This window comes from Mobula birostris, chromosome X, assembly GCF_030028105.1.
Source record: "Mobula birostris isolate sMobBir1 chromosome X, sMobBir1.hap1, whole genome shotgun sequence".
In the NCBI taxonomy this organism is placed as follows: domain Eukaryota; kingdom Metazoa; phylum Chordata; class Chondrichthyes; order Myliobatiformes; family Myliobatidae; genus Mobula; species Mobula birostris.
Genome location: NC_092402.1, coordinates 36,598,523 through 36,622,535, shown reverse-complemented (window position 1 = coordinate 36,622,535; position 24,013 = coordinate 36,598,523). Strand labels below are relative to the sequence as shown.

At 41.9% G+C, this 24,013-nt stretch overlaps 1 protein-coding gene across 1 annotated transcript; it reads right to left on the bottom strand.

The window, feature by feature from the left end:
• Nucleotides 1–1,670: 1,670 nt before the first annotated feature.
• On the bottom strand, nt 1,671–3,362 carry LOC140191901 (protein HEXIM1-like). The gene has a single exon (XM_072249748.1). The coding sequence runs from the start codon at nt 3,231–3,233 to the stop codon at nt 2,418–2,420; it is 816 nt and encodes a 271-aa protein (XP_072105849.1). The 5' UTR covers nt 3,234–3,362; the 3' UTR covers nt 1,671–2,417.
• Nucleotides 3,363–24,013: the final 20,651 nt, after the last annotated feature.

The following is a 24,013-nucleotide window of genomic DNA, read 5'->3' as shown; positions in this document are numbered from 1 at the left end:
GACCCAACTGGTTAGCCTGTGACGTAACCCAGGATAATGACAGGGATTTCTTAAAAAATAATTCATGGAATGCAGACAAATCACTGCCAAGGTCCAATAATTCTTGTAAATGCTCTCAAGAAGATGGACTACTTTAGCTACAGCAGACCATAAAGTAATCAGATGTACTTGCACTCAACAATCTGTGCAGACCTCTCAGTGGATCTAAAGGCACATCCAAGTGGACTGATGACAGGGAGTAAACTGGAAACGCAATGAACAATTCAAAAACAGGAATTTTGCATACGTAGATACAGAGGAGAATGGGACACTTTACATCCAGTTGAAACTAAAGAGTTTTAAAACAATAGATGATAATCAGGTGACAATTAACTACCAGCTACACGTAGGTCACAGGGCAAGTGTAAATCAGCTACTCTTATGGAGAATGTGCTACAGAAACTGCTTTATCTTTTAAAAGTCCAGAAATACTAGCAGAAGTGAGCTGTGAAATCAATTACAGAGGGAAGATGTTTGAAATAGAAATTTGGTGAAAGTGGGAATGCAGAGGGAGAATAGTTGAATTTCAAGACATGCAGAATTATGTAAAAACAGAATATTCTGAAATCATTCAACATGCTTTATCAGTAAAGTGTTTAATATGTTTCAAACATAAACCATTAGAGGCTATAAAACGTTTCTTTTAGAAAACAAAGTCATTAGGGGTTCAGGGAAACTTTTTGACTCACAAATCAAAAACCAAAAGGCCCAAATTTAAGCTTACATGAAAGTATTTTAATACAAGTGATTAGGACCTGGATTCCCTGCCTGATAGGTTGGTGGAAAAAGATTCAACAGGGAACTCGTTAAATATTCGCAGGAGAAAGAATTATAACGGGCGTGGGATTAACGGAATTGCTCTAAAAGGCATAACAGTTTCCTATGCTGTACATGATTATCTGTGTGGATTGCCCTTAACCGACCAAGCACAAGGGGCTACGAAACCTGTGGACATTTTTAAGTGGCTCTATACCGACCGTTTCACGATTAAGAAATGTGCAGAGCTTCGTGTTTAAGGAAATAAAGCCTCCTGATACTACTTGTTAGATTTTCCTAATGCTGTTTAAAGCGGACAATTAGCGAAGTAGTTTATTATTCCTTCTGCAAGAAATGCGCCCTCTGTTGATAATAGAATTATCAGTCTGCCCGGAATTTAAAATGTGCCAAAATTCTACAAAGGAGTGTTTATTCAAACGTGCTAAAACACTTTTAAAAACAACCTTGCTTTGTACTTTTGGAAAACATTGATAAACTAGGCGTTAAATTAAGAGCTTTACTCTCCGTGTTTGAAATCCATCTCAATCCTCTATAATTTCAAAGATGTATACGTGACTAAGAGCCAGAAATTAATAACTGTCCATTTTGAAAATAACTCGTTCTATTTTTAAAACGTCTGCACGAGCTTTGGAGCTCGCCGTCTTTCGCTTGAAAAATGTAATCGAATCCCGGCAGCGAGTTAGTCCTGAAAAGAGGCAACGTGAATGCGCATGTCACTTCAAATAATTAACTCGTTTAACGCACCTCCCACCCCCAAAAAGTTCCTTTATGGCCAATATCAAAACAGTTTAGGAATGTCGATTTAATTGCAAGTGAGGGAAAGGATTAGCTCTTTATATTTTGTTCATTGAGACTTTCAATGTATCAAAGGTCTACAAGCATTTACTGTTGTTCATACAGAGAGATACAAAGATCGTTTGTACTTGCGATCTACATATTCTTCACATTACTTTTCTCTTCTTGTGAGAATAGGCCCTTTAAACAAGCGTTATGCACGTTTGCCCCTGATTGGCAATTACACTACCCAAACATTTATAACAAATTCTCTGCGCAGTTTGACATTGCAGTTAGATAGCTGCAAGGCAATCGTGTAATCGCAACCACCTTATCACTTGTACAGTTTAGTTTCGCCGGGAGTTCAAGTATTTTCAGCAGATACTCGAGACCACTACAGCAGTTGACAAGTGACATTCATCAGCAATAAGCGTTCGTTATGTCAGTAGCAGATCGCCTGACCCTACAATGCGCAGTGAACGGTTGACAGCTTTTCCATTGCCTCAAAACCTGACTGAACACATCACATTAACATCGCATTCATTTTACTTAAGTATTATTTATTTTTCAATGGCTAGATGTCATTTTAAAGATATACAAGACTAGATAAAATACGTCAAAACTTTTACAGTAACGAGACAGAAACACATTGTATATTGTGATCTCAAAGACAATTAAGCCAAAGTTGCACATAAAAAGTTTAGCACAAATGTACACATGTGGAACAAGCAACAATACAGGGCGGGTAAGGTGTTCTTCCCATGCATCTTTATAAAACGTTTAAATGAATTAAAATATTTACATTATATCAATGTAACGTCCAAATTTTATTCTCCGCCCTCCAAATATCTTTCTTGTTTGTACTGTTCATTTTCTTTCTCAAGTCTCTCATTTTCAGCCTTCAACATCTCCACTTCGTGCTCGATCTCTTTCATTTGTATTTCCGCAGCGTCGGCGCTTCTCGCCTTCATGCATTCAAGTCGGCCCCTCAGTCGATTCTTTTCGTCTTCCAGCCTGGACAGGCACTTCTCCAGCTCCAGGTATTCCCGAATCAGCTCCTGCTTGGTCATATTCTGCAGGCTCTCTGCGTGATACTTCTCGTAAGTTTCGGAGAAGTCTCTCTGCAGGAATTCGCTGCCGTTGCCTCCCATGCCATCGCTGCCGCTGTCCTGATCCTCCTCATCCAGCTCTTCCTCCTCGCTCGTCTCATCCGACTTGTTGACACGTTTAGGGCAGACGCCGGTGTTGAGGTCGGGCTCCTCCTGGTTGTGTTCCTCCATGAGGAACTGGGTGGTGTTGTAGGGAGCCACAGTAAAACCTTTCGCGAACATCTCGGCCCGGGTCTTGGCCGCCCGTACGCTCTCCCTCTCATCCAGCTGTTTCTTCTCCTCCCAAGATAGCTTGAAGTAGGGCTTCCAGCGACGCTTCTTCTTGGACGGTCGCCTCCGGTGCCTCCTCTTGCGCTCTCTCGGGACACCGCGCCCCTCGGTCGACGTTTGGCACGGGGCACAGCTCTCCACCGGTGGCTTCGACACCACCTCCTCCCCCTCGCTGTTCCCAGGGGCGGCGGAGGGAGGGTGGTCCGGGAACCAGCTCTCGCCGCCCGGGCACCCGGGGTCACCTGTCGTCTGATGATCCCCCATTCCCTACACTGTACGTCAGGGGGAGACCAGTGTCCTCCTTCTCATCATCATAATCATTAGTATTCCCTCCCACCCTCCTTCTCTCAACAACCTCCAGCACTCTCACCTACCTCCAACTGTTCTTCCAACTGCAACAACGACGTTTCATATACGAACGAAGACGCGAAGGGGACGTCACATGCATGCGCGTCTGGCGCAAGGCACTTTGGGTGTAGTAGTCCCAAGTCCTTTGCCATTCTGCCCAGGCCGGCAACACGTGAACTACATTTCCCAATAGCCACACTTAGATGTCAGTAGCAACGCGCACGCGCGCCCCTCACTTTTGCGTGCCCGACGGTTCGCCTCGGCGTCGCGCTCGAACGCAGTCGCGCCTCCATCCCGCCCGCCCCCCACCGATTGGCTGGCGCGTCTTATTGAAATTCCACCTCTTCTGTTGCTAGCCGAAATTCTCATGCAGCATTGGGCTAGACCGATGTCATTCAAAAAATATTATGGCATATTTTCCCCCAGTCATTTTGCTCGGGGTCGAGTGGGCGGGTATCAACAAAGCATTTTCGCTGACTGCGACGTTAACCGTGGGGGAGGGGTACATGTCAAAGCAGTGGCAGCCGCAAAGAACGTTGTACTTTGTGAAAGGACAGACACAGACATGAATAAAGTTAAATTGTACAAACAAAAATTACATTACAATTATCTGGACTTTGACCAAAAGAATTAGCTACAAAATATATAGTTGTTGTAAGGTTCGAGCACCTGGGTGCAGGGCAAGTTTTGATCAGCCTTGGTCTGCGGTCGGGCTCCTGTACCTCCTCCTCACGGGAAGAGGCATGCCCCGGATGGTGAGGGTCTTTACAATGGATGTCGCGCTCTTGAGGCACCGCTTCTTGATGATAGCCTTGACGTGGGGAGGGTTGTCCCCATAATGGAGCTGTCTGAGCGTACAACCCTCTGCAACTTCTTGTGATCCTGTGCGTTGGAGCCTCTCTACCAGGCTGTGATGCAATCAGACAGAATGCTCCAACGGGATCCCACCACTAAGCACATCTTTCCCTCCCCCCCCCTTTGCTTTCCGCAGGGATCGCTCCCTACGCGACTCCCTTGTCCATTCGTCCCCCCCCCCCCATCCCTCCCCACTGATCTCCCTCCTGGCACTTATCCTTGTAAGCGGAACAAGTGCTACACATGCCGTTACACTTCCTCCCTTACCACCATTCAGGGCCCCAAACAGTCCTTCCAGGTGAGGCGACACTTCACCTGTGAGTCGGCTGGGGTGATATACTGCGTCCAGTGCTCCCGATGTGGTCTTCTATATATTGGCGAGACCGGACGCAGACTGGGAGACCGCTTTGCTGAACACCTACGCTCTGTCCGCCAGAGAAAGCAGGATCTCCCAGTGGCCACACATTTTAATTCCACGTCCCATTCCCATTCTGATATGTCTATCCACGGCCTCCTCTACTGTAAAGATGAAGCCACACTCAGGTTGGAGGAACAACACCTTATATTCCGTCTGGGTAGCCTCCAACCTGATGGCATGAACATCGACTTTTCTAACTTCCGCTAATGCCCCACCTCTCCCTCGTACCCCATCCGATATTTATTTTTATACACACATTCTTTCTCTCACTCTCCTTTTTCTCCCTCTGTCCCTCTGACTATACCCCTTGCCCATCCTCTGGGTTTCTGCCCCCCACCCTTTCCTTCTCCCTGGGCCTCCTATCCCATGATCCTCTCATATCCCCTTTGCCAATCACCTGTCCAGCTCTTGGCTCCATCCCTCCCCCTCCTGTCTTCTCCTATCATTTTGGATCTCCCCCTCCCCCTCCCACTTTCAAATCTCTTACTCACTCTTCCTTCAGTTAGTCCTGACGAAGGGTCTCGGCCTGAAACGTCGACTGTACCTCTTCCTAGAGATGCTGCCTGGCCTGCTGCGTTCACCAGCAACTTTGACGTGTATTGCTTGAATGCTCTTTATTGTAGAAATTTGCTAGAGCCTTTGGTGACATACTGAATCTGCTCAAACTCCCAATGAAGCAGAGCCACTGGTGTACTTGTATCTTTGTGATCCTTTGTAATTGTATCAATGTGTTGAGCGCAGGATAGATCTTCTGAGATGTTGACGCTGAGGTACTTCAGCTGCTCACCCTTTCCATCGCTGACCTCTCAATGTGTGTGCTGCTACTGCCCTAGGCAGCCCGTTCCAGCTACCTACCACTATCTGTGTAAAAGAAGAAACCTGCTCCACACATCTCCCTTAAAGTCTATAAGCTATAAGAGCAGAACTGATCCATTTGCCCCATTGATCCTCTGCCATTCAATTGCAATCTACTTTTTAACCCTGTTCTTCTGTCTTCTTCCGTAACCCTTAACTCCTTTAACCAATTAAGCAACACACACAAGATGCTGCCTGGCTTGCTGAGTTCCTCCAGCATTTTGTGTGTGTTGCTCGGATTTCCAGCATCTGCTTTGTAACCAATTAAGAATCTTTCATTCTCTGCCTTGGCCTCCACAGCCGTCTGTGGCAATTAATTCCACAGGTTCACAGCCCCCCGCCGGCTGAAGAAATTCCTCCTCATTTAAGTTTTAAAGGATATCCCTTTATTTAATGGAAAAATCCTCTCCATGTACAGACTCAGAGATATTAAATGCTCCTCATACATTAATCCTTTCATTCCCAGGATCATTCTTGTGAACTTCCTCTGAACCCTTTCCAGGGTCAGTACATCTTTCCTTGTCTATGGTGGTGGTGGCATCCATTAATCTCGTGAGACCATGGATCTGTGCCTGGAAGGTTTCCAGGGCACAGGCCTGGGCAAGGTTGTATGGAAGACTGGCAGTTGCCCATGCAGCAAGTTTCCCCTCTCCACGACACCGATGTTGTCCAAGGGAAGGACAAGGGCCGATACAGCTTGGCACCAGTGTCATCGCAGGAGTTGCCAGAACGAGGTTGAAGGCAACGTTGGACTGCCTTAGGGACTCCAGCTCCAGATTTGTCCTCAGGGTTTACTCCCGAAGCCCTTCCCGTGAGTGGGTATGGCCGCAAGGCAGCGGAGGTTTGAAATCAGAGTTTCCCTCTCTTAGATGAACTGCCTTCCCAGGCTGATGAACTCCATCTACCTGAAGCACTGGTTTTAAGGCACCAGGACCGGCCTTCGCCCCTTCTCCTGTCAGTAGAAACAGTTCCGCCAGGCTTAGAGACTAAGCCACACGAGAAGGCCAGGAGTTGGACTTGGTTGTCAGAGGCTATTTGAGTCGCATGCCGTGAGGAGCACTTTTAGGTAGTGGGAGCTTGTCCCCACTACCACTCCTCGGCTTGACAACCTTGGAACTTCCTTAGATAAGAGGCTTAAAATTGCTCACAATCTTTCAAATGGAGTTTGACCAATGCCTTAAACTTCTCCCATAGAAAGTCAGATCAAGGTAGTAATCTCACAATAGAGGTTAGGGCCTTGGGGAATGTTGAGGAACAGATATACCTTGGGGTTCAGGTACCTAGTTCCCTGAACGTGGAGTCACAGATAGGCAGTGTGATGAAAAAGCTTTTGGCATGCTGGCCTTTATCAATTAGGGCATTGAGTATAAAAGTTGATATGTTATTTGCAGTTGTACAAGATACTGCTGAGACCACACTTGGAGTATTTTACTCAGTTTTGGTCACCCTGCTATGGGAAAGATATCATTGAAGTGGAAAGAAGGCAAAAATGATTCTCACTGATGTTGCAAACAACTAAGGGATTGAGTTTCCGCGAAGGCTGAGAAAAGTCCATCTCCCACCGCCCATCCTCACCACATTCTACAGGGGTTGTATTGAGAGCATCCTGAGTAGCTGCATCACTGCCTGGTTCGGAAATTGCACCATCTCGGATCGCAAGACCCTGCAGCGGATAGTGAGGTCAGCTGAGAAGGTCATCAGGGTCTCTCTTCCCGCCATTACAGACATCTACACCACACGCTGCATCCGCAAAGCAAACAGCATGGTGAAGGACCCCACACACCCCTCATACGAACTCTTCTCCCTCCTGCCAGCTGGCAAAAGGTACCAAGGCATTCGGGTTCTCACGACCAGACTATGTAACAGTTTCTTCCCCCAAGCCATCAGACTCCTCAATACCCAGAGCCTGGACTGACACCAACCTACTGCCCTCTACTGTGCCTATTGTCTTGTTTATTATTCATTATAATGCCTGCACTGTTTTGTGTATTTTATGTGGTCCTGGGTAGGTCTGTAGTCTAGTGTAGTTTTTGTGTTGTTTTACGTAGTTCAGTGTAGTTTTTGTATTTTTTTCATGTAGCACCATGGTCCTGAAAAATGTTGTCTCGTTTTTACTGTGTACTGTACCAGCAGTTATGGTCGAAATGACGATAAAAAGTGACTTGACTTGACTTGACTTGAGTTATAAAGAGAGATTGGACAGGTTAGGACTTTAGTGGAGTGTAGGAGACTAAAAAGTGATTTTATAGAGGTGGATAAATTCACGAGGGGCACAGACAGGTTGAATGCACTTAACCTTTTTTCCAAGGGTCAGAGTGTCAAAAATGAGTAGACACAGGTTTAAGATGAGAGGAGAAAGATTTAAGAGGAACTTTGGGGCAACTTTTTTTATAGAGTGGTTGGTATAAGTGTGGAATGAGCTGCTAGAGGAAGTGGTTGAGACAGGTACAATAACAACTTTTAAAAGGCATTTGGACAGGTACATGGAAAGGAAGAGTTTAGAGGGATACAAACTAAATGTTGGCAAATGGGTTTCACTTTGGTGGGCATCTTGATCAGCATGAACCATTTGGGCTGAATGGCCTGTTTCTGTGCTGCATGACTCTACAACTCTCTGCAGATGCTGGAAACCTGAAATAAAAATAGGAAATGCTGGAAATACTCAGCAGGTCAGGCTGCATCAGTAGGAAGAGAATCGGAGATAATATTTCATGTGTGATGGGCGGAGGTTCAGGAAGGGCAAGTGGCAGAGATAGGTACAGATGGTGGTGTAGAGGAGAGGTCACAAGATCACAAGATCACAAGACAAAGGAGCAGAAGTAGGCCATTCAGCCCATCGAGTCTGCTCCACAGCTCCCCCATGAGCTAAACTATTCACCCATCTAGTTCCAATTTCTGGCTTTTTCCCCATATCCCTTGATACCCTGACTAATTAGATACCTGTCAATCTCCTCCTTAAACACCCTCAATGATCGGGCCTCCACAGCCATATGTGGCAATGAATTCCACAAATCCATGACCCTCTGGCTAAAAAAATTTCTCCTCATCTCTGTTTTAACTGCGTACCCTTTAATTCTAAGACTATGGCCTCTTGTCCTGGACTCACCCACCAAGGGAAACAACCTTTCCACATCTACTCTGTCCAACCCTTTCAACATTCGAAACATTTCTATGAGATCCCCTCTCATTCTTCTATACTCTAATGAATACAATCCAAGAGCCAACAGACGCTCCTCATAAGATAGCCCCTGCATTCCAGGAATCATCCTCGTAAATCTTCTCTGAACTCTCTCCAACATGAGTACATCCTTTCTAAGATAGAGGGCCCAAAACTGCACACAGTATTCCAAATGAGGTCTCACTAATGCCCCATAGAGCCTTATCAACACCTCCTTACTCTTATACACTATTCCTCTTGAAATGAATGCCAACATAGCATTCGCTTTCCTTACTGCCGATCCAACTTGGTGGTTAACCTTTAGGGTATCCTGCACGAGGACCCCCAAGTCCCTTTGCACTTCCGATTTTTGAATTTTCTCCCCATCTAAATAATAATCTGCCCAATTATTTCTTCTTCCGAAATGTACAACCGTACATTTGTCAACGTTGTATCTCATCTGCCATTTCTTTGCCCACTCTCCTAAACTGACTAAGTCTCTCTGCAACCTTTCCGTTTCTTCAACATTTCCTGCTCCTCCACCTATCTTGGTGTCATCCGCAAACTTAGCCACAAAACTATTTAATCCATAGTCCAAATCATCGATATACATCGTAAAAAGAAGCGGCCCCAACACCAACCCCTGCGGAACACCACTAGTAACCGGCAACCAATCAGAATAGGATCCCTTTATTCCCATCCTTTGCTTTCTGCCTATCAGCCAATGCTCCATCCATTTCAATATCTTTCCTACAATTCCATGGGCTCTCATCTTATTAAGCAGCCTCATATGCGGCACCTTATCGAAGGCCTTTTGAAAATCCAAATACACAACATCCACAGCCTCTCCCTTGTCAATCTTATTCGAGATTACCTCAAAAAATTCCAATAAGTTGGTGAGGAAGGATCTCCCCTTCATGAAACCATGCTGGCTTCGGCCTATCTTGTCATGCACCTCGAGGTATTTCATAACCTCGTCCTTGAGGATTGACTCCAATATCTTTCCAACCTCCGATGTCAGACTAATAGGTCTGTAATTTTCGTTTTGCTGCCTCCTTCCTTTCTTAAATAGCGGAACTACATTTGCGACCTTCCAGTCCTCCGGAACCATGCCAGAGTCTATTGATTCCTGGAAGATCATTTCCAGTGCTTCCACAATCTCCAAAGCCACCTCCTTCAGAACCCTTGGGTGCACCTCATCCGGGCCGGGAGACTTATCTATTCTTAGTCCACTTAGCTTCCCAAGCACTTTCTCTCTAGTTATCTTGACTGTACCTAATTCTATTCCCTGATACCTCTGGCTATCAGGTATATTGCTCATGTCTTCCACTGTGAAGACTGATGCAAAATACTCATTCAGTTCCTCCGCCATCTCTTTGTTATCCATTATAATTACTCCAGCATCATTTTCAATCGGTCCCATATCTACCCTTGTCACTCTTTTACTCTTCATATATTTAAAAGAACTCTTAGTATCTTTTTTTATGTTAATCGCCAACTTCCTTTCATAATTCATCTTTTCTTTCCTAATGACTTTCTTAGTTTCTTTCTGTAAGTTTTTAAAGGTCTTCCAGTCCTCATTTTTCCCACTAATTTTTGCTTCCTTGTACGCCGTTTCTTTTGCTTTTATTTTTGCCTTAACCTCTCTTGTTAGCCACATTTGTGCCATTTTTCCATTCATGATTTTCTTTTTTCTTGGAATATATTTTTCCTGCATTTTCCTTACTTCTTGTAGGAATTTCATCCAATTCTGCTCTGCTGTCCCTCCATTTAGCTTACTTTTCCAATTGACTTGGGCCAGTTCCTCTCTCATACCACTGTAATTTCTCCTGTTCCACTGAAATATCGATACACCTGATACCAGCTTCTCCTTTTCAAATTTGAAACTGAACTCAATCATATTATGATCACTACTTCCAACGGGTTCCTTTATCTCCAGCTCCCTAATCGCCTCAGGTTCGTTACACAGCACCCAATCCAAAACAGCCGATCCCCTGGTGGGCTTCTGGACAAGTTGCTCCAAAAAGCCATCCTGCAGGCATTCTACAAACTCCCTCTCCTGAGATCCATTACCTTCCCGACTTTCCCAATCCACTTTCATATTAAAATCCCCCATAATTATCTTGACATTGTCCTTCTGACACGCTTTTTCTATTTCCAGCTGCAACTTGTAGTCCACATCCCGACTGCTGTTTGGAGGCCTGTATATAACTGCTATTAGTGTCTTTTTACCCTTGCCATTTCTTAATTCTACCCATAAGGATTCTACCTCTTCTGATCCTATGTCCCTTCTTTCTATTGATTTGATATCATTACTTACCATCAGGGCCACGCCACCCCCTTTACCTTCCTTCCTATCCTTCCTGTACACTGTGTATCCTTGGACATTCAGCTCCCAATCACATCCATCATTTAGCCATGACTCGGTGATGGCCACAATGTCATACCTTTTAACCTGCAGCTGTGCAGCAAGGTCATCCACTTTATTTCTGATGCTGCGTGCATTTAAGTACAGTACATTTAGATCAGTATCTGTTGCCACTTGTGCTATATATCTATTTTGCAGCAAATTATCCTGTATATTCACTGGCCTGTCCTTCTTACCATCAGTCAAAGAATGAGCATAAGGATGCGAGTGAGTGTGAAAGAGAGAGATTGGGAAAGAGGAAGTGAGTGAGTCAGAGTGGGTGGGACTGAGTGGAAGGAAATGGGAAGGTCAGTGAATGAGAGGAGGAGTAAGTGTGAACAAGAGGGGGAAGATCTGAGAAAAGAAGGAGTAAAAGAGGGAAATTCACGAAAGAGAAGGGAGGGAGTGTGCAAAAGAAAGCGGGGGAAGGAGTGAGAGAGGTCTAGGGACACTAGGGTGTGTGTGCGTGTTGGGGGGGGGTGGTGGTGAGATAGCCAAGTGTTTCCTTCACTGTCAGAGATAACGGAATGTTCCCTGGACAGATTGTTAAATGTACTGAATGGGCCTATAGGGTAAATTAATGTGTAGGGTTCAGTAGATCACAACAATCAATAAAGCTTTATCACAGTTTATTCTATTCAGTATAATTTTAACATTGTATTACATTATTGCATCAGTGCGTTACAGAGGGGATTTTAAACTGCAGTGATTTTTGTGAACCAGCTGAAACACTTTCCACTGTTATCATGGCACAGACAGCAACGAGCAGATGGATAGCCTGAGATAACTTGCAGATACCTGATAGTCCCACAAGACCTTGTCCTTTCATCCTAAATTTCAGAATTAGCCTAGTTTATGAGTTTAAATTTTGACAATGGATTTGAATCCAAAACATTTTAATGCAGAGGTGCCCAAGGTGTGAACTGAGCCAATCTGATATGCTTACTTATTAATATCTAGTTTATTTTCTTGTGGTATTTAATAATATTTTAATAAGGAATTTACTTCCAATGCTGTTTTATTGTATCAAGTGTGAGCAAGCTAAATCACATTGGCAGTTTGTGGGAAATCTTTGTAGTGCAATAAAACTGTGTAGGCACGAACAGTCCAGTACTTACTTTGTTGGTTCCAATAATCAACGTATGCGAGCCTATCATGTTAAAATACAGTAAAGTGGAAAAAATTATCAATAATGTAGCCAAGGACAAACTGGAAAATCAGAAACCACCAACACAAGCTTAAACACCAGATTCTGCAGATGCTGAAAATCTGAAGCAACACACACACACAAAATGCTGGAGGAACTCAGCAGGTCAGGCAGCACCTATGGAAAGGCCAGTTCTGATGAAGAACCTGGCCTGAAGCATCAACTCTTTATTCCTTTCCTTAGTTGCTGACTGACCTGCTGAGTTCCTCTAGCAGTTCATGTATCTAACACAAACCGAATCAAAAATCAAAACACTTAATACTTTCAAATGCATCAATAAAAAAACTGTCAAAAATAAAATAAACTCAAATTTCCCTCTAATACTTTCCTGGCTTTTTGGAAAGCCATAAAGTTAACTCCATTAGGAAACTATGGATTAATAAATACTTAAATAATATTAAGAACATGCACACTGTTGAAAAACCATTAAAAATGCCACATTTCTTTACCAGCCACTCTTGGATGCTCACGTTTTCCTTGGCTTCTCTCCTGGAGTTTATATGTAAATAAGAATTTTTCTTTTAATAGCTTTTTTGAAGTCACTGAGTATATAATCAATGTCAAGAGTTGCATTGGCTGCCCCTCAAAGCTTGATGGATAGTACTTTTACCTCTTTGTCCATAAGTTCATGGTTAAAGTGCAGTATGAAGGAGTGCAGTACTGTGAAAGGTGCCTTCATTCAGATGAGACATTAAATCTGTTCCCTCACATGCAGACTTGGATGGACCATCTGGAAGTTCTGAAAACTGCCTGATAGGCCAGAGTATGTGAAAGTCAATCGGACGGTTTTCATGAAAAAATTAAAACATCAGTCCTGATGAAGCGCCTCAGTCCAATGCATCAATGTTTACTCTTTTCCATAGATGCTGCCTGGCTGCTGGGTTCCTTCAGGATTTTGTCTGTGTTGTTTTGGATTTCCAGCATCGGCAGATTTACTCGTGTTTGAAATTTAATTAATCTGCAGGAAATGAACACCATCCATTCTTTGATTTTATGTATTTTTACAAGCTCTGATTTGTATGTTATTTGTTTCTAAATCACATAAAGCTTGCCTTTTAATGACTTCAACTTGAACGACTGTGCTTGAAAGATCAGGGCTGATATTTAGTTTCTGGTCATCTGTGCTCCTGTGAAATGTTGCAGCACATGCCTGCACGCTGCAGTCTGTTTCTCTGGGCATTTTAATCACACGTCTATTGACCTTAAAATGAAGCTGACATTGAAATTATTCATTTGAAATATTTCTTAGCAAATTGTACAGCTGGTACTTCAGGAGTGTTTTTCTGCCGCACATTAGGTTGCTGCTGGCCACTGCTGCCTCAGCCCAAAACCTTGAACTACTACACTGGATTTCACTGAACATTGGAGCCAGCCAATGTCACTGCCATCACCAACCTCACAACTATAGGAAACAAAACACTGGCGAATGGACTAATTTGGCTGGTTCTGCTGCTGGCAGTGGAACATCCCATGACTCTGACCTCAACAGATTGGAGGGAGATCTCCGATTGGCTGGAGTATCAGAAAGTGAATACCAGGAAATTAGAGACTTAAACATCCCTTTTCTATTCAAACAGCTTGAATTTAGCTCATCCTTCCAAGATCAGCCTGTTAACCCAGTGATCCATTTAGTATTAGAATTATATTTTCTCAATTCTAGTTAAATCTAGTTCCATCCTTCCAAAACCAAAAAACTAGAATTTGTAACAGAAGTACAACATTGAAGTACTGTACGTTTGAATATACTATTTTATTATTTAAATCTGAAATAAATTAATTAAATGATGTTTCATTTTGAAAGTATGTTACTTTGGACTAAAATAGATAAACATTTTTGAAACACTTTAAAATCAGGCATATTTCCTATAAAAAACGATACTTTTCATACTTTGCAGTACTATTCAAAGTTTTCAAAATTACATTTTATATTTCCATGTACATAGAAAATGCCAATTCTATAATGTAACCATTATTTATGAATATAATATATATAAATGAATTTGATACAGACACTATATTTCAAGTGGTTCACAATTGTACAAAATTGCATATTAAATTACTATACTTAGTTTGATTGCCATAAGCATTATTTACCTGTAGCAATAATTTTTGCATGAATTTTGTTCATTTCTGTATATACAATACCTATTATTGTTTTTTTTCTGGGGTACAACAGTTATTTGCATGATGTGTATTAATTGCCTTCACTGAAGGGTACTTACACTCAGTGGCCATTTTGTTAGGTACATTTGTACACTTGCTTGTTAATGTGACTATCTAATCAGCCAATCATTTGGTAGCAACTCAATGCATAAAAGCATGCAGACATGGTCAAGAGGTTCAGTCATTGTTCAGACCAAACAGTTAAATGGAGAACGAAGGTGATCAAAGTGGTGTTGACTGCAGAATGATTGTTGGTGCCCAATGTGGTGGTTTGAGTATCTTAGAAACTACTGATCTCCTGGGATTTTCACGCAGAACAGTCTCTAGTGTGTGGCAGTTCTGTGAGCAGAAATGCCTTGTTCGTGAGAGAAGTCAGAAGAGAATGACCAGCCCGGTTCATAGAAACATAGAAACATAGAAAACCTACAGCACAATACAGGCCCTTTGGCCCACAAAGTTGTGCTGAACATGTCCCTACCTTAGAAATTACACATTTCTAATGGAGGGCTTACACATAGCCCTCCATTTTTCTAAGCTCCATGTATCTATCCAAAAGTCCCTTAAAAGACCCTATCATATCTGCCTCCACCACCATTGCCGGCAGCCCATTCCACACACTCACCACGCTCTGAGTAATAAACTTACCCCAGCCATCTCCTCTGTACTTACTCCCCAGCACCTTAAACCTGTGTCCTCTTGTGGCAACCATTTCAGCCCTGGGAAGAAGCCTCTGACTATCCACACGATCAATGCCTCTCATCCTCTTATACACCTCTATCAGGTCACCTCTCATCCTCGTCACTCCAAGGAGAAAAGGCCGAGTTCACTCAACCTGTTTTTATAAGGCATGCTCCCCAATCCAGGCAACATCCTTGTAAATCTCCTCTGCACCCTTTCTATGGCTTCCACATCCTTCCTGTAGTGAGGCGACCAGAACTGAGCACAGTACTCCAAGTGGGGTCTGTCCAGGGTCCTATATAGCTGCAACATTACCTCTCGGCTCCTAAGTTTGATTCCACGATTGATGAAGCCCAATACACCATATGCCTTCTTAATCACAGAGTCAACCTGCACAGCTGCTTTGAGCATGCTATGGACTCGGACCACAAAGATCCCTCTGATCCTCCACACTGCCAAGAGTCTTACCATTAATACTATATTCTGCCACCGTATTTGACCTACCAAAATGAACCACTTCATACTAACAGGAAGGCAACACTAACTCAAATAACCATGTGTTACAACAGTGATGCGCTGATGAGTGTCTCAGAATGCACAACATGTCAAATCTTGAAGTGGATGGGCTACAGCAGCAGAAAACCATACTGGGTTCTTCTCCTGTACCTAATAAAGTGGCCACTGAGAATATATACTTTATATTCTATTGTCACCAAACAATCAATACTAGAGCGTACAATCATCACAGCGATATTTGATTCTGCGCTTCCCGCTCCCTGGATTACAAATCGATAGTAAATATTAAAAATTTAAATTATAAATCATAAATAGAAAATAGGAAAATGGAAAGTAAGGTAGTGCAAAAAAACCGAGAGGCAGGTCCGGATATTTGGACGGTATGGCCCAGATCCAGGTCAGGATCCGGTTAGCAGTCTTATCACAGTTGGAAAGAAGCTGTTCCCAAATCTGGCCGTACGAGTCTTCAAGCTCCTGAGCCATCTCCCGGAGGGAAGAGGGACAAAAAGTGTGTTGGCTGGGTGGGTCGTGTCTTTGATTATCCTGGCAGCACTGCTCCGACAGCGTGCAGTGTAAAGTGAGTCCAAGGATGGAAGATTGGTTTGTTTGATGTGCTGCGCCATGTTCACGATCTTCTGCAGCTTCTTTTGGTCTTGGACAGGACAACTTCCATACCAGGTTGTGATGCACCCTAGAAGAATGCTTTCTACGGTGCATCTATAAAAATTAGTGAGGGTTTTAGGGCACAGGCCAAACTTCTTTAGTTTTCTCAGGAAGTAAAGGTGCTGGTGGGCCTTCCTGGCTTGGTCCAAGTCAGGTCATTTGTGATATTGACCCCAAGGAACTTAAAGCTTTTGACCTGTTCCACCTGCACACCACCAATGTAAATTGGGTCGTGTGGTCCACTATTCCTTCTGAAGTCAACAACCAATTCCTTCGTCTTGCTGACGTTGAGGGATAGGTTATTGTCTTCGCACCATGCCACCAGGTTCTTAATTTCCTCTCTGTACTCAAACTCATCATTACCCGAGATACGGCCTACAATTGTTGTGTCATCAGCAAACTTATATATTGAGTTCGATGGAAACTTGGCTACACAATCATGGGTGTACAGTGAGTACAGCAGGGGGCTGAGTACACAGCCTTGTGGGGCACCGGTGCTCAGAGTAATTATAGAGGAGAGCTTGTCCCCTACTTTTACAGCCATATATACAAATGTGTGGCAGTCTTTAGTAGTGTAATGATGCTACTTCATCACAGAAACTTGTTTGCTGGAAGAATCAAAAAAACAAAGAACGATGTTTAGCACTGTAATTTTTTCTACAATTTCAAGATTCTGTGATTCTTGGTAAATTATTGCACTACCTGCTGACCACAAAGACAGCAAGCCACAAAGTTGTGTCAACCTCTGTGGCATCAATCTCACATTTTCTTACATTAGTTTTATTGTGATGCCAGCTATAGTGTATACCTGGGATCTTTCAACAGACTAGGCACCCAATAGCTTTGAAGAATCCCCACAAACAAAAAAAAAACCACGAAGTAAAAATCTCTCATTTTTAAAAAAATATATTTTAAGATGAGCAAAGTAGGGTTTGGAATATGCACATGCTTAAGGACAGAGTACGAATACAATAAACTTTAACAATTAAAAAAAAAATTAGGAACAGGGATTTGGAATAATTAGACTCCACACTTAGAACTAAAACAGAGAGGTTGTTCATCTGTAATTATGGACTGGAACCACTGCTTTATTGCTAAAAAAACTACAAATTTACTTTAAAACAGATACAGAGGGAAACATAAGGATATATTCATTTAGCTATGCATACACAAACAGAAATTTGCAGTCAGCTTCATTGAATAATTTAATGATTATTACAGCAGCAAAGTCCATAATCAGCAATTTAATGGAACAAAATATGACTTTTTTGTTGAAATTTCAATCATGAAGTAAAATGCAGGGTGTACCACACGAAGAGATGGTATTTTTATTTGTGTCAAACCATCATTTATTTGGCCTATTCTTAGTTGGTGGATGTAATATTTCATCCGAGCCTGAGATCAAGTCATAAATTCCATTCTGACAATTAGTATAAATTCATGGTTATTCTAAGCAGAAGTTTATCATGCATTGCAAGGGTGACATTTCTTGACCTCACTCCAGTGTTACACTTACTCTGAGGTGGGGTGTTCACTCACTGGAATAGCCCATTTCTATGGATAGGAGCACTATGATTAAAGAAAGTTATACATCATTGACAGCATGAGTCCCCAGTATTTTGGGGAAAATCAGGAAATTCAGACTGGCATTTCTACTAAAACTTTTTTTCTGGAGAAGAAGAGGAATTGGAAAGATTGCTGCGAAGGAGAGGATAGATATCATCCTACTATTATGCCACAACAGAGGAGGGTGGGATGTTTGATCATGTCCTTGAGTACTCATGCTCAGTCTAATCACTAGCAATAGAGGTTTTCTTTTTAAATTTATGCCAATCCTCAAAATAATGGAGCCCAAGACCAATTATTGTTCAAATTCAAGTAAGGACACTCGTATTAATATCAGTTCACAACAATAATTGCAAATACACGAGGAAGTTTGCAGATGCTGGAAATCCAAATCAAGTCACAAAACACAGTAGGTCAGGCAGCATCTATTGCAATGAATAAACAGTCGACGTTTCATTCCAGGACCCTTCTTCAGGACTGTAAATGAAGGAGGAAGATGCCAGAATAAAAAGGTGGGGGGAGGGGGAGGAGGATAGTTAGAAGGTCGTAGGTGAATCCAGGTGGCTGGAGAAGGGAGAGGAGATAGGAGAGGAGAGTGGACCATACGAGAAAGGAAAGGAGGAGCGGCAGCAAGGGGAAGTGATAGGCAGGTGAGAAGAGGCAAGAGGCCAGAGTGGGGAATAGAAGAAGAGGGGAGGGTGAAGAGAAATCAATGTTCATGCCATCAGGTTGGAGGCTACCTGGACGGAATATAAGGTGTTGCTCTTCCACCTCTTCCACCTTCCCGATGTTGGGGGAGTCCAGAACCGGAGGCCACAGTTTAAGAATAAGGGGTAGGCCATTTAGAATGGAGTTGAGGAAAAACTTTTTCACACAGAGGGTTGTGGTTCTGTGGAATGCTCTGCCTCAGAAGGCAGTGGAGGCCAATTCTCTGGATTCTTTCAAAAAGGAGTTAGATAGAGCTCTTAAAGATAGCAGAGTGAAGGGATATGGGGAGAAGGCAGGAAAAGGGTACTGATTGTGGATGACCAGCCATGATCACAGTGAATGGTGGTGCTGGCTCAAAGGGCTGATTGGCCTACTCCTGCACCTATTGTCTATTAAGAGGAGACCATGGACTGACATGTTGGAACAGGAATAAGAATCAGAATTAAAATGTTTGGCCATCGGGAAGTTCCGCTTTCGGTGGATGGAGCACAGGTGCTCGATGAAGCAGTCCCCCATAAATACACATAGGAGTATAGCCATGTATATAATTTACAAATTCATTGGAGAATTCACATGTCTCTTTAGGGGCTTCAGTGGTCCATGCCCGATCAAACTCCACAAATTCTGAGATCTCGCTCCTAATATCCCTTCCATTAGGGCATAACAGTAGCACTATGGTACAGCAGTTTCACTGATCCAGCTACTCAGGTTCGATTCTAACCTTGGATTTTGTCTATATGGAGCTGCATGCTGTCCCTGAGACTGTGTGGGTTTTCCCCAGTTGCTCCCGTTTCCTCCGACATCCCAAAGTTGTGCTGGTTGGCAGTTTAATTGACTCCTCTAAATTACCCTGACTGGGTAAGGGCAGGGTGGTTTTAATGACCATATGTGTGACAATAGGTTACCAGGAAGTAAGTGGGTGAATAGGATTGTTCTGAGAACTGACATAGATTTGACAGGCTGAATAGTCGCATATCGTATAAGGAAATATGAAAATAAATCATAAAAAAATTATACTGTAGGTATCAATAATTAAATGTCTTTGAACTCATTTGTTTGTGTTATGAACTGTAACGTTTTAGAAACAAACCAGCAGCAATAGAGTTCACACTGGAGTCTGGTTTTGATGTTAAAACCACGATCTTTATTAGTATCTACTTACAATATAGCAACTTAACCAAGATAAACAAAAGTTAAGCAACACACACAAAAAATGCTGGTGAACGCTGCAGGCCTGGCCTGCTGCGTTCACCAGCATTTTTTGTGTGTGTTGCTTGAATTTCCAGCGTCTGCAGATTTCCTCGGGTTTGCATAAACAACAGTTAACAGCGTTATGTGTATGTGTGCGTGTAAATATAACTCCCAAACTATTGAGCTCGGGGGGAACAAGGCTTAAAGTCTTGAGATGGTAAAGAATGAAAGTTCAGTTCATCCATGGAATAAATGGTAAGAGAGAGATTTTTGTGATCCAGGGTAAATGTAGAGAGAAGGCAATTACGTTGAATTCCACAGGTTCTACGATGGTAATAAATAATAACAGTTGTCAAAGATCCTCCGTTGAGCCGAGTGAACAACATCAAAGTCCTGCCTCACTGAAGCGCTCTTTTAAAGTGACAGTCTATAAATGAAACCTGCGGGTTCGTAACAGTTTGTTTAAGTAGATTTATTAACTTAAATCCAGGCATGTACTTTTAAAACCAGAATTGGTTGTACAGTTTGCTTGCTTTTACCGTAATTGTTACAGCAGATCTCCAAAGTACAGTCTTTTGCTTGGCTGAAGGATCGTGAAGTCATGGAGACTTGCAGGGATAGGGAAGATGTAGACAGAGTTCAGGATGTTCACAGGCCAGATGTACCATGTTTGTTGAAGAAATAATATTTGAGCTAACTTTTATTAAGTTATTCATTTATGTGATACATTTTATAAGACCATAAAACAAGACCATAATACACAGAAGCAGAATTAGGCCATTCAGTTCATCGAGTCTGCTCTACCATTCCATCATGGCTGATTTATTATCCCGCTCACCCCCATTCTCCTGCCTTCTCCTTGAAACCATTGATGCTCTGACTAATCAAGAACCTATCAACCTCCACTTTAAAAATACCCAATGACTTGGGCTCCACAACCACCTGTAGTAATAAATTCCACAGATTCACCACTCTCTGGCTAAAGAAATTACTCCTCATCTCTGTTCTAAATGTACATCCCTCTATTATGAGTCTGTGCCCTCTGGTTCTAAACTTCCCCCACTATAGGAAATGTCCTCTTCAAATCCACTCCTGTCTAGGTCTTTCAATATTAGATAGGTTTTTAAATGAGATCCCCCCTCATTCTTCTAAATTCCAGTGAGTACAGGTCCAGAGCTATCAAACGCTCCTCATACATTAAGCCTTTCATTCCTGGAAACAATCTTGTGAACCTCCTCTGGACACTCTCCAATGCCAGCACATATTTTCTTAGATAAGAGACCTAAAACTGCTCACAATATTCCAAGTGCGGTCTGACCAATGCCTTATAAATCTTTAGCGTTACATCCTTCCTTTTGTATTCTAGTTGTCTCGAAATAAATGCTAACATTTATTTACCTTCCTTACCACCAACTCAACTTGCAAGCTAACCTTTAGAAAATTCTGCAGGACTCCCAAGTCCCTTTGCACTCTGATTTTTGAGTTTCCTCTACGTTTAGAAAATAGTCTATGACTTTATTCTTTCTACTTTAAGTGCATGACCACACACTTCCCTACACTGTATTCTATCTGCCACTCCTTTGCCAATACTCCCAATCTGTCTGAGTTCTTCTGCAGACTCCCTGCTTCCTCATTACTACATGTCTCTCCACCTACCTTCATTTTATCATTGGCACTTAGGTCAAAAGGCCTTCTGAAAATCCAAGTACACAACATCCTCTGATAGACTCTCCTTTGTCTACCCTGCCTGTTATTTCCTCAAAGAATTCAAACAGATTTGTCAGGCAAGATTTTCCCTTAAGGAAACCATGCTGACTTTGGCCTATTTTAACATGTGCCTCCAAATACCCCAAAATCTCATCCTCAATAATGGACTCCCAACATTTTCTCAACCACTGAAGTCAGGCTAACTGGCCTATAATTTCCTTTCTTTCGCCTCCCCATCTACTTAAAGTGTGGAGTGACATTTCAACTTCCCAGTCCTCCAGAACCATTCCAGAATCTAGTGATTCATGAAAGATCATTACTAATGCCTCCACAGTCTCTTCAGCTGCCTCTTTCAGAACCCTGGGGTGTGGTCCATCTGGTCCAGGTGATTTATCCACCTTCAGACCTTTCAGCCATCTGTATCTGAAAGAATAGATTTGTAAGAAGGTAGGAGTAAGTTGAAACTGGGCAGAAAAGTATGGCCTAAACTGATTGGCAAAATAAGAAAGAAAACAATTCTAATTTGTTTAAAAGACTGTGATAATTTCTCAGGTAATTACAGTATATTGACAGGGACAGATCAACAGAATCTTAAGCCTTATGAAGACAGGTAAGTGGCGCGAACGTAAACAGAACAGACTCGATGGACTAAATACTCCTATTTTTTACGCGCATTGATGTCCTAGTGCTCTTTAGTACAAGTGAAATAATTAAACAATTATTAAGTGAGATAAGTATGAACAAGTACAATATCCAACAAGGTTTACATTTTTGGATATGAACCTCTCCAATTTTACATTTGCTAACTTTGATAACTTTCATTTAATATTTTTACTAAATCTTTACATCCATTATTAAGCTATCTCAGTATATAATAATATTCTTATCACATTTTAAACCCGTGAAACTAAACATGGCATTTCTGAAACACGATGAATTGTATTGCAGTGTCTGGAATGAACTCCATCAATATTTTACAATCTCATTGACCCACCCTTTCAACATGCCAGACAGTGGGTTACTGAAAGTAGATTGAAGTTTGTAGTTGTAATTCCTCAAACTCCACCCATGTCTCCATCTATAAGAAACTCGGTCTTTATCGGAGTCTCAGAATTGAACACAGGTCTGAAATTCATTACCACCATGAAACAGATTTGGTTATCTTGCTAAAGTAAGCAATCATTCTTTAAAGTCCAGATTTTATTTTATATTTTTATCACTGATTCAGAGGTTTGTCTATCCCCCACCTTTCATCTGATTGTTTCTATTTTACAATAATGAGTGCAAACACTATTAGCAATCAAAAGAAGCAGGTATTGGATGTGGCAAGAACAGCAGAGTGGAGAAACAGAGATTGATATTGTAGAGGTCTCCCATCCATCACTTTTGGCCAGCTTTTATGTGAATTATTGTGAATGATTTCTTTCTGTTCAGTGCCAGATCCCATCACTCCTTTTAGTTTTTAATGCTCTTCACTTTTACTCAAAAGTTCTTCTTCTTTGGCCCTCTCAAATTAACATTCTGCTGGCATTTCAAATCCAAGTACTCACACAACTGTTAGAAGACTCCCATTCTCTTTAATTAATGTAATGTAATTTCTATTTTTAAAAATTCAAAATAGGCATTGCTGCTGAAGTGCTGTTACAGAATGCAGCTAACATTCCCATATTTCATGGTGGCCCAATTCTTTCATTCAAATTGGGCCAGAATGGTATTCACAGCACTCAGCTCAAGGATAAAGGATATTTGATACAAAGTGATTTTGGATTCCTAGGTGGGTGTCACTTCCCATTTACTAGAAGCTTGAACAAAAGCCGAGCATTAAACCATAAACATTACATGTCGCCCATTTTCTCCTTCTTTCAAGATCAACATAATAACGCCAGTCAATATGCTGGTAATTTTCAGCTGGAGACAGCAATTTACTGCCGGAGTTTAATCATATCTACATATAACGCTCACTTTTGTTCAAACTGTTATGTTACTATGGTGAAATGTCATGATTATACACTGAAGTAGAGAATGATGTAATGGAGCAACTGTGTTATTCACGGTAACTAGAACTGCACTTTTAAAATTATGGTTTTAATAAAAGGCTGATATAAAAAAGGTTTAAATATATGTTTAAAATGATATATGTTCCACAGCCAATGTTTCAGCAATGAAGCCCAATCAAATTTTAGAAATTTTGATGTATCTATTGCATATTTTCAATTCTAGAAAACATTTATCAAATATATTATAGGTTCAGTTACACACACTGCAATTTAATAGTTTAAACCCACAAAAAGACACAGAACACCTAGAACCAAAATCTTCAAGGATTTGTTGGTAACCTATTTAATTTTATTGGCAAATAAAACATAGTTGCCCAAGATGGTATATTAGATAAATGCTTCCAGCCTGTTTCCTTTGTTTAAAATAAGGTGAAGTGTCTTCATAGAAAATCAGGTGCATTGTGTTCTGCTTCCTTCCAAGCAGAGTGGCTAGTCGAGACTTTGGAAGTTTACCCTTGAACTTTGCATCTATAAAAGTTATTTGGACTCCTGATCTCTGACTTTGTTTAAATCACTAACTTGTTAAATTCACAACTTTTTGTTTCTTT

Excerpts from the sequence above, each read along its gene's own strand:
- LOC140191901 (XM_072249748.1), bottom strand. The coding sequence starts at position 3,233 with ATGGGGGATCATCAGACGACAGGTGACCCCGGGTGCCCGGGCGGCGAG.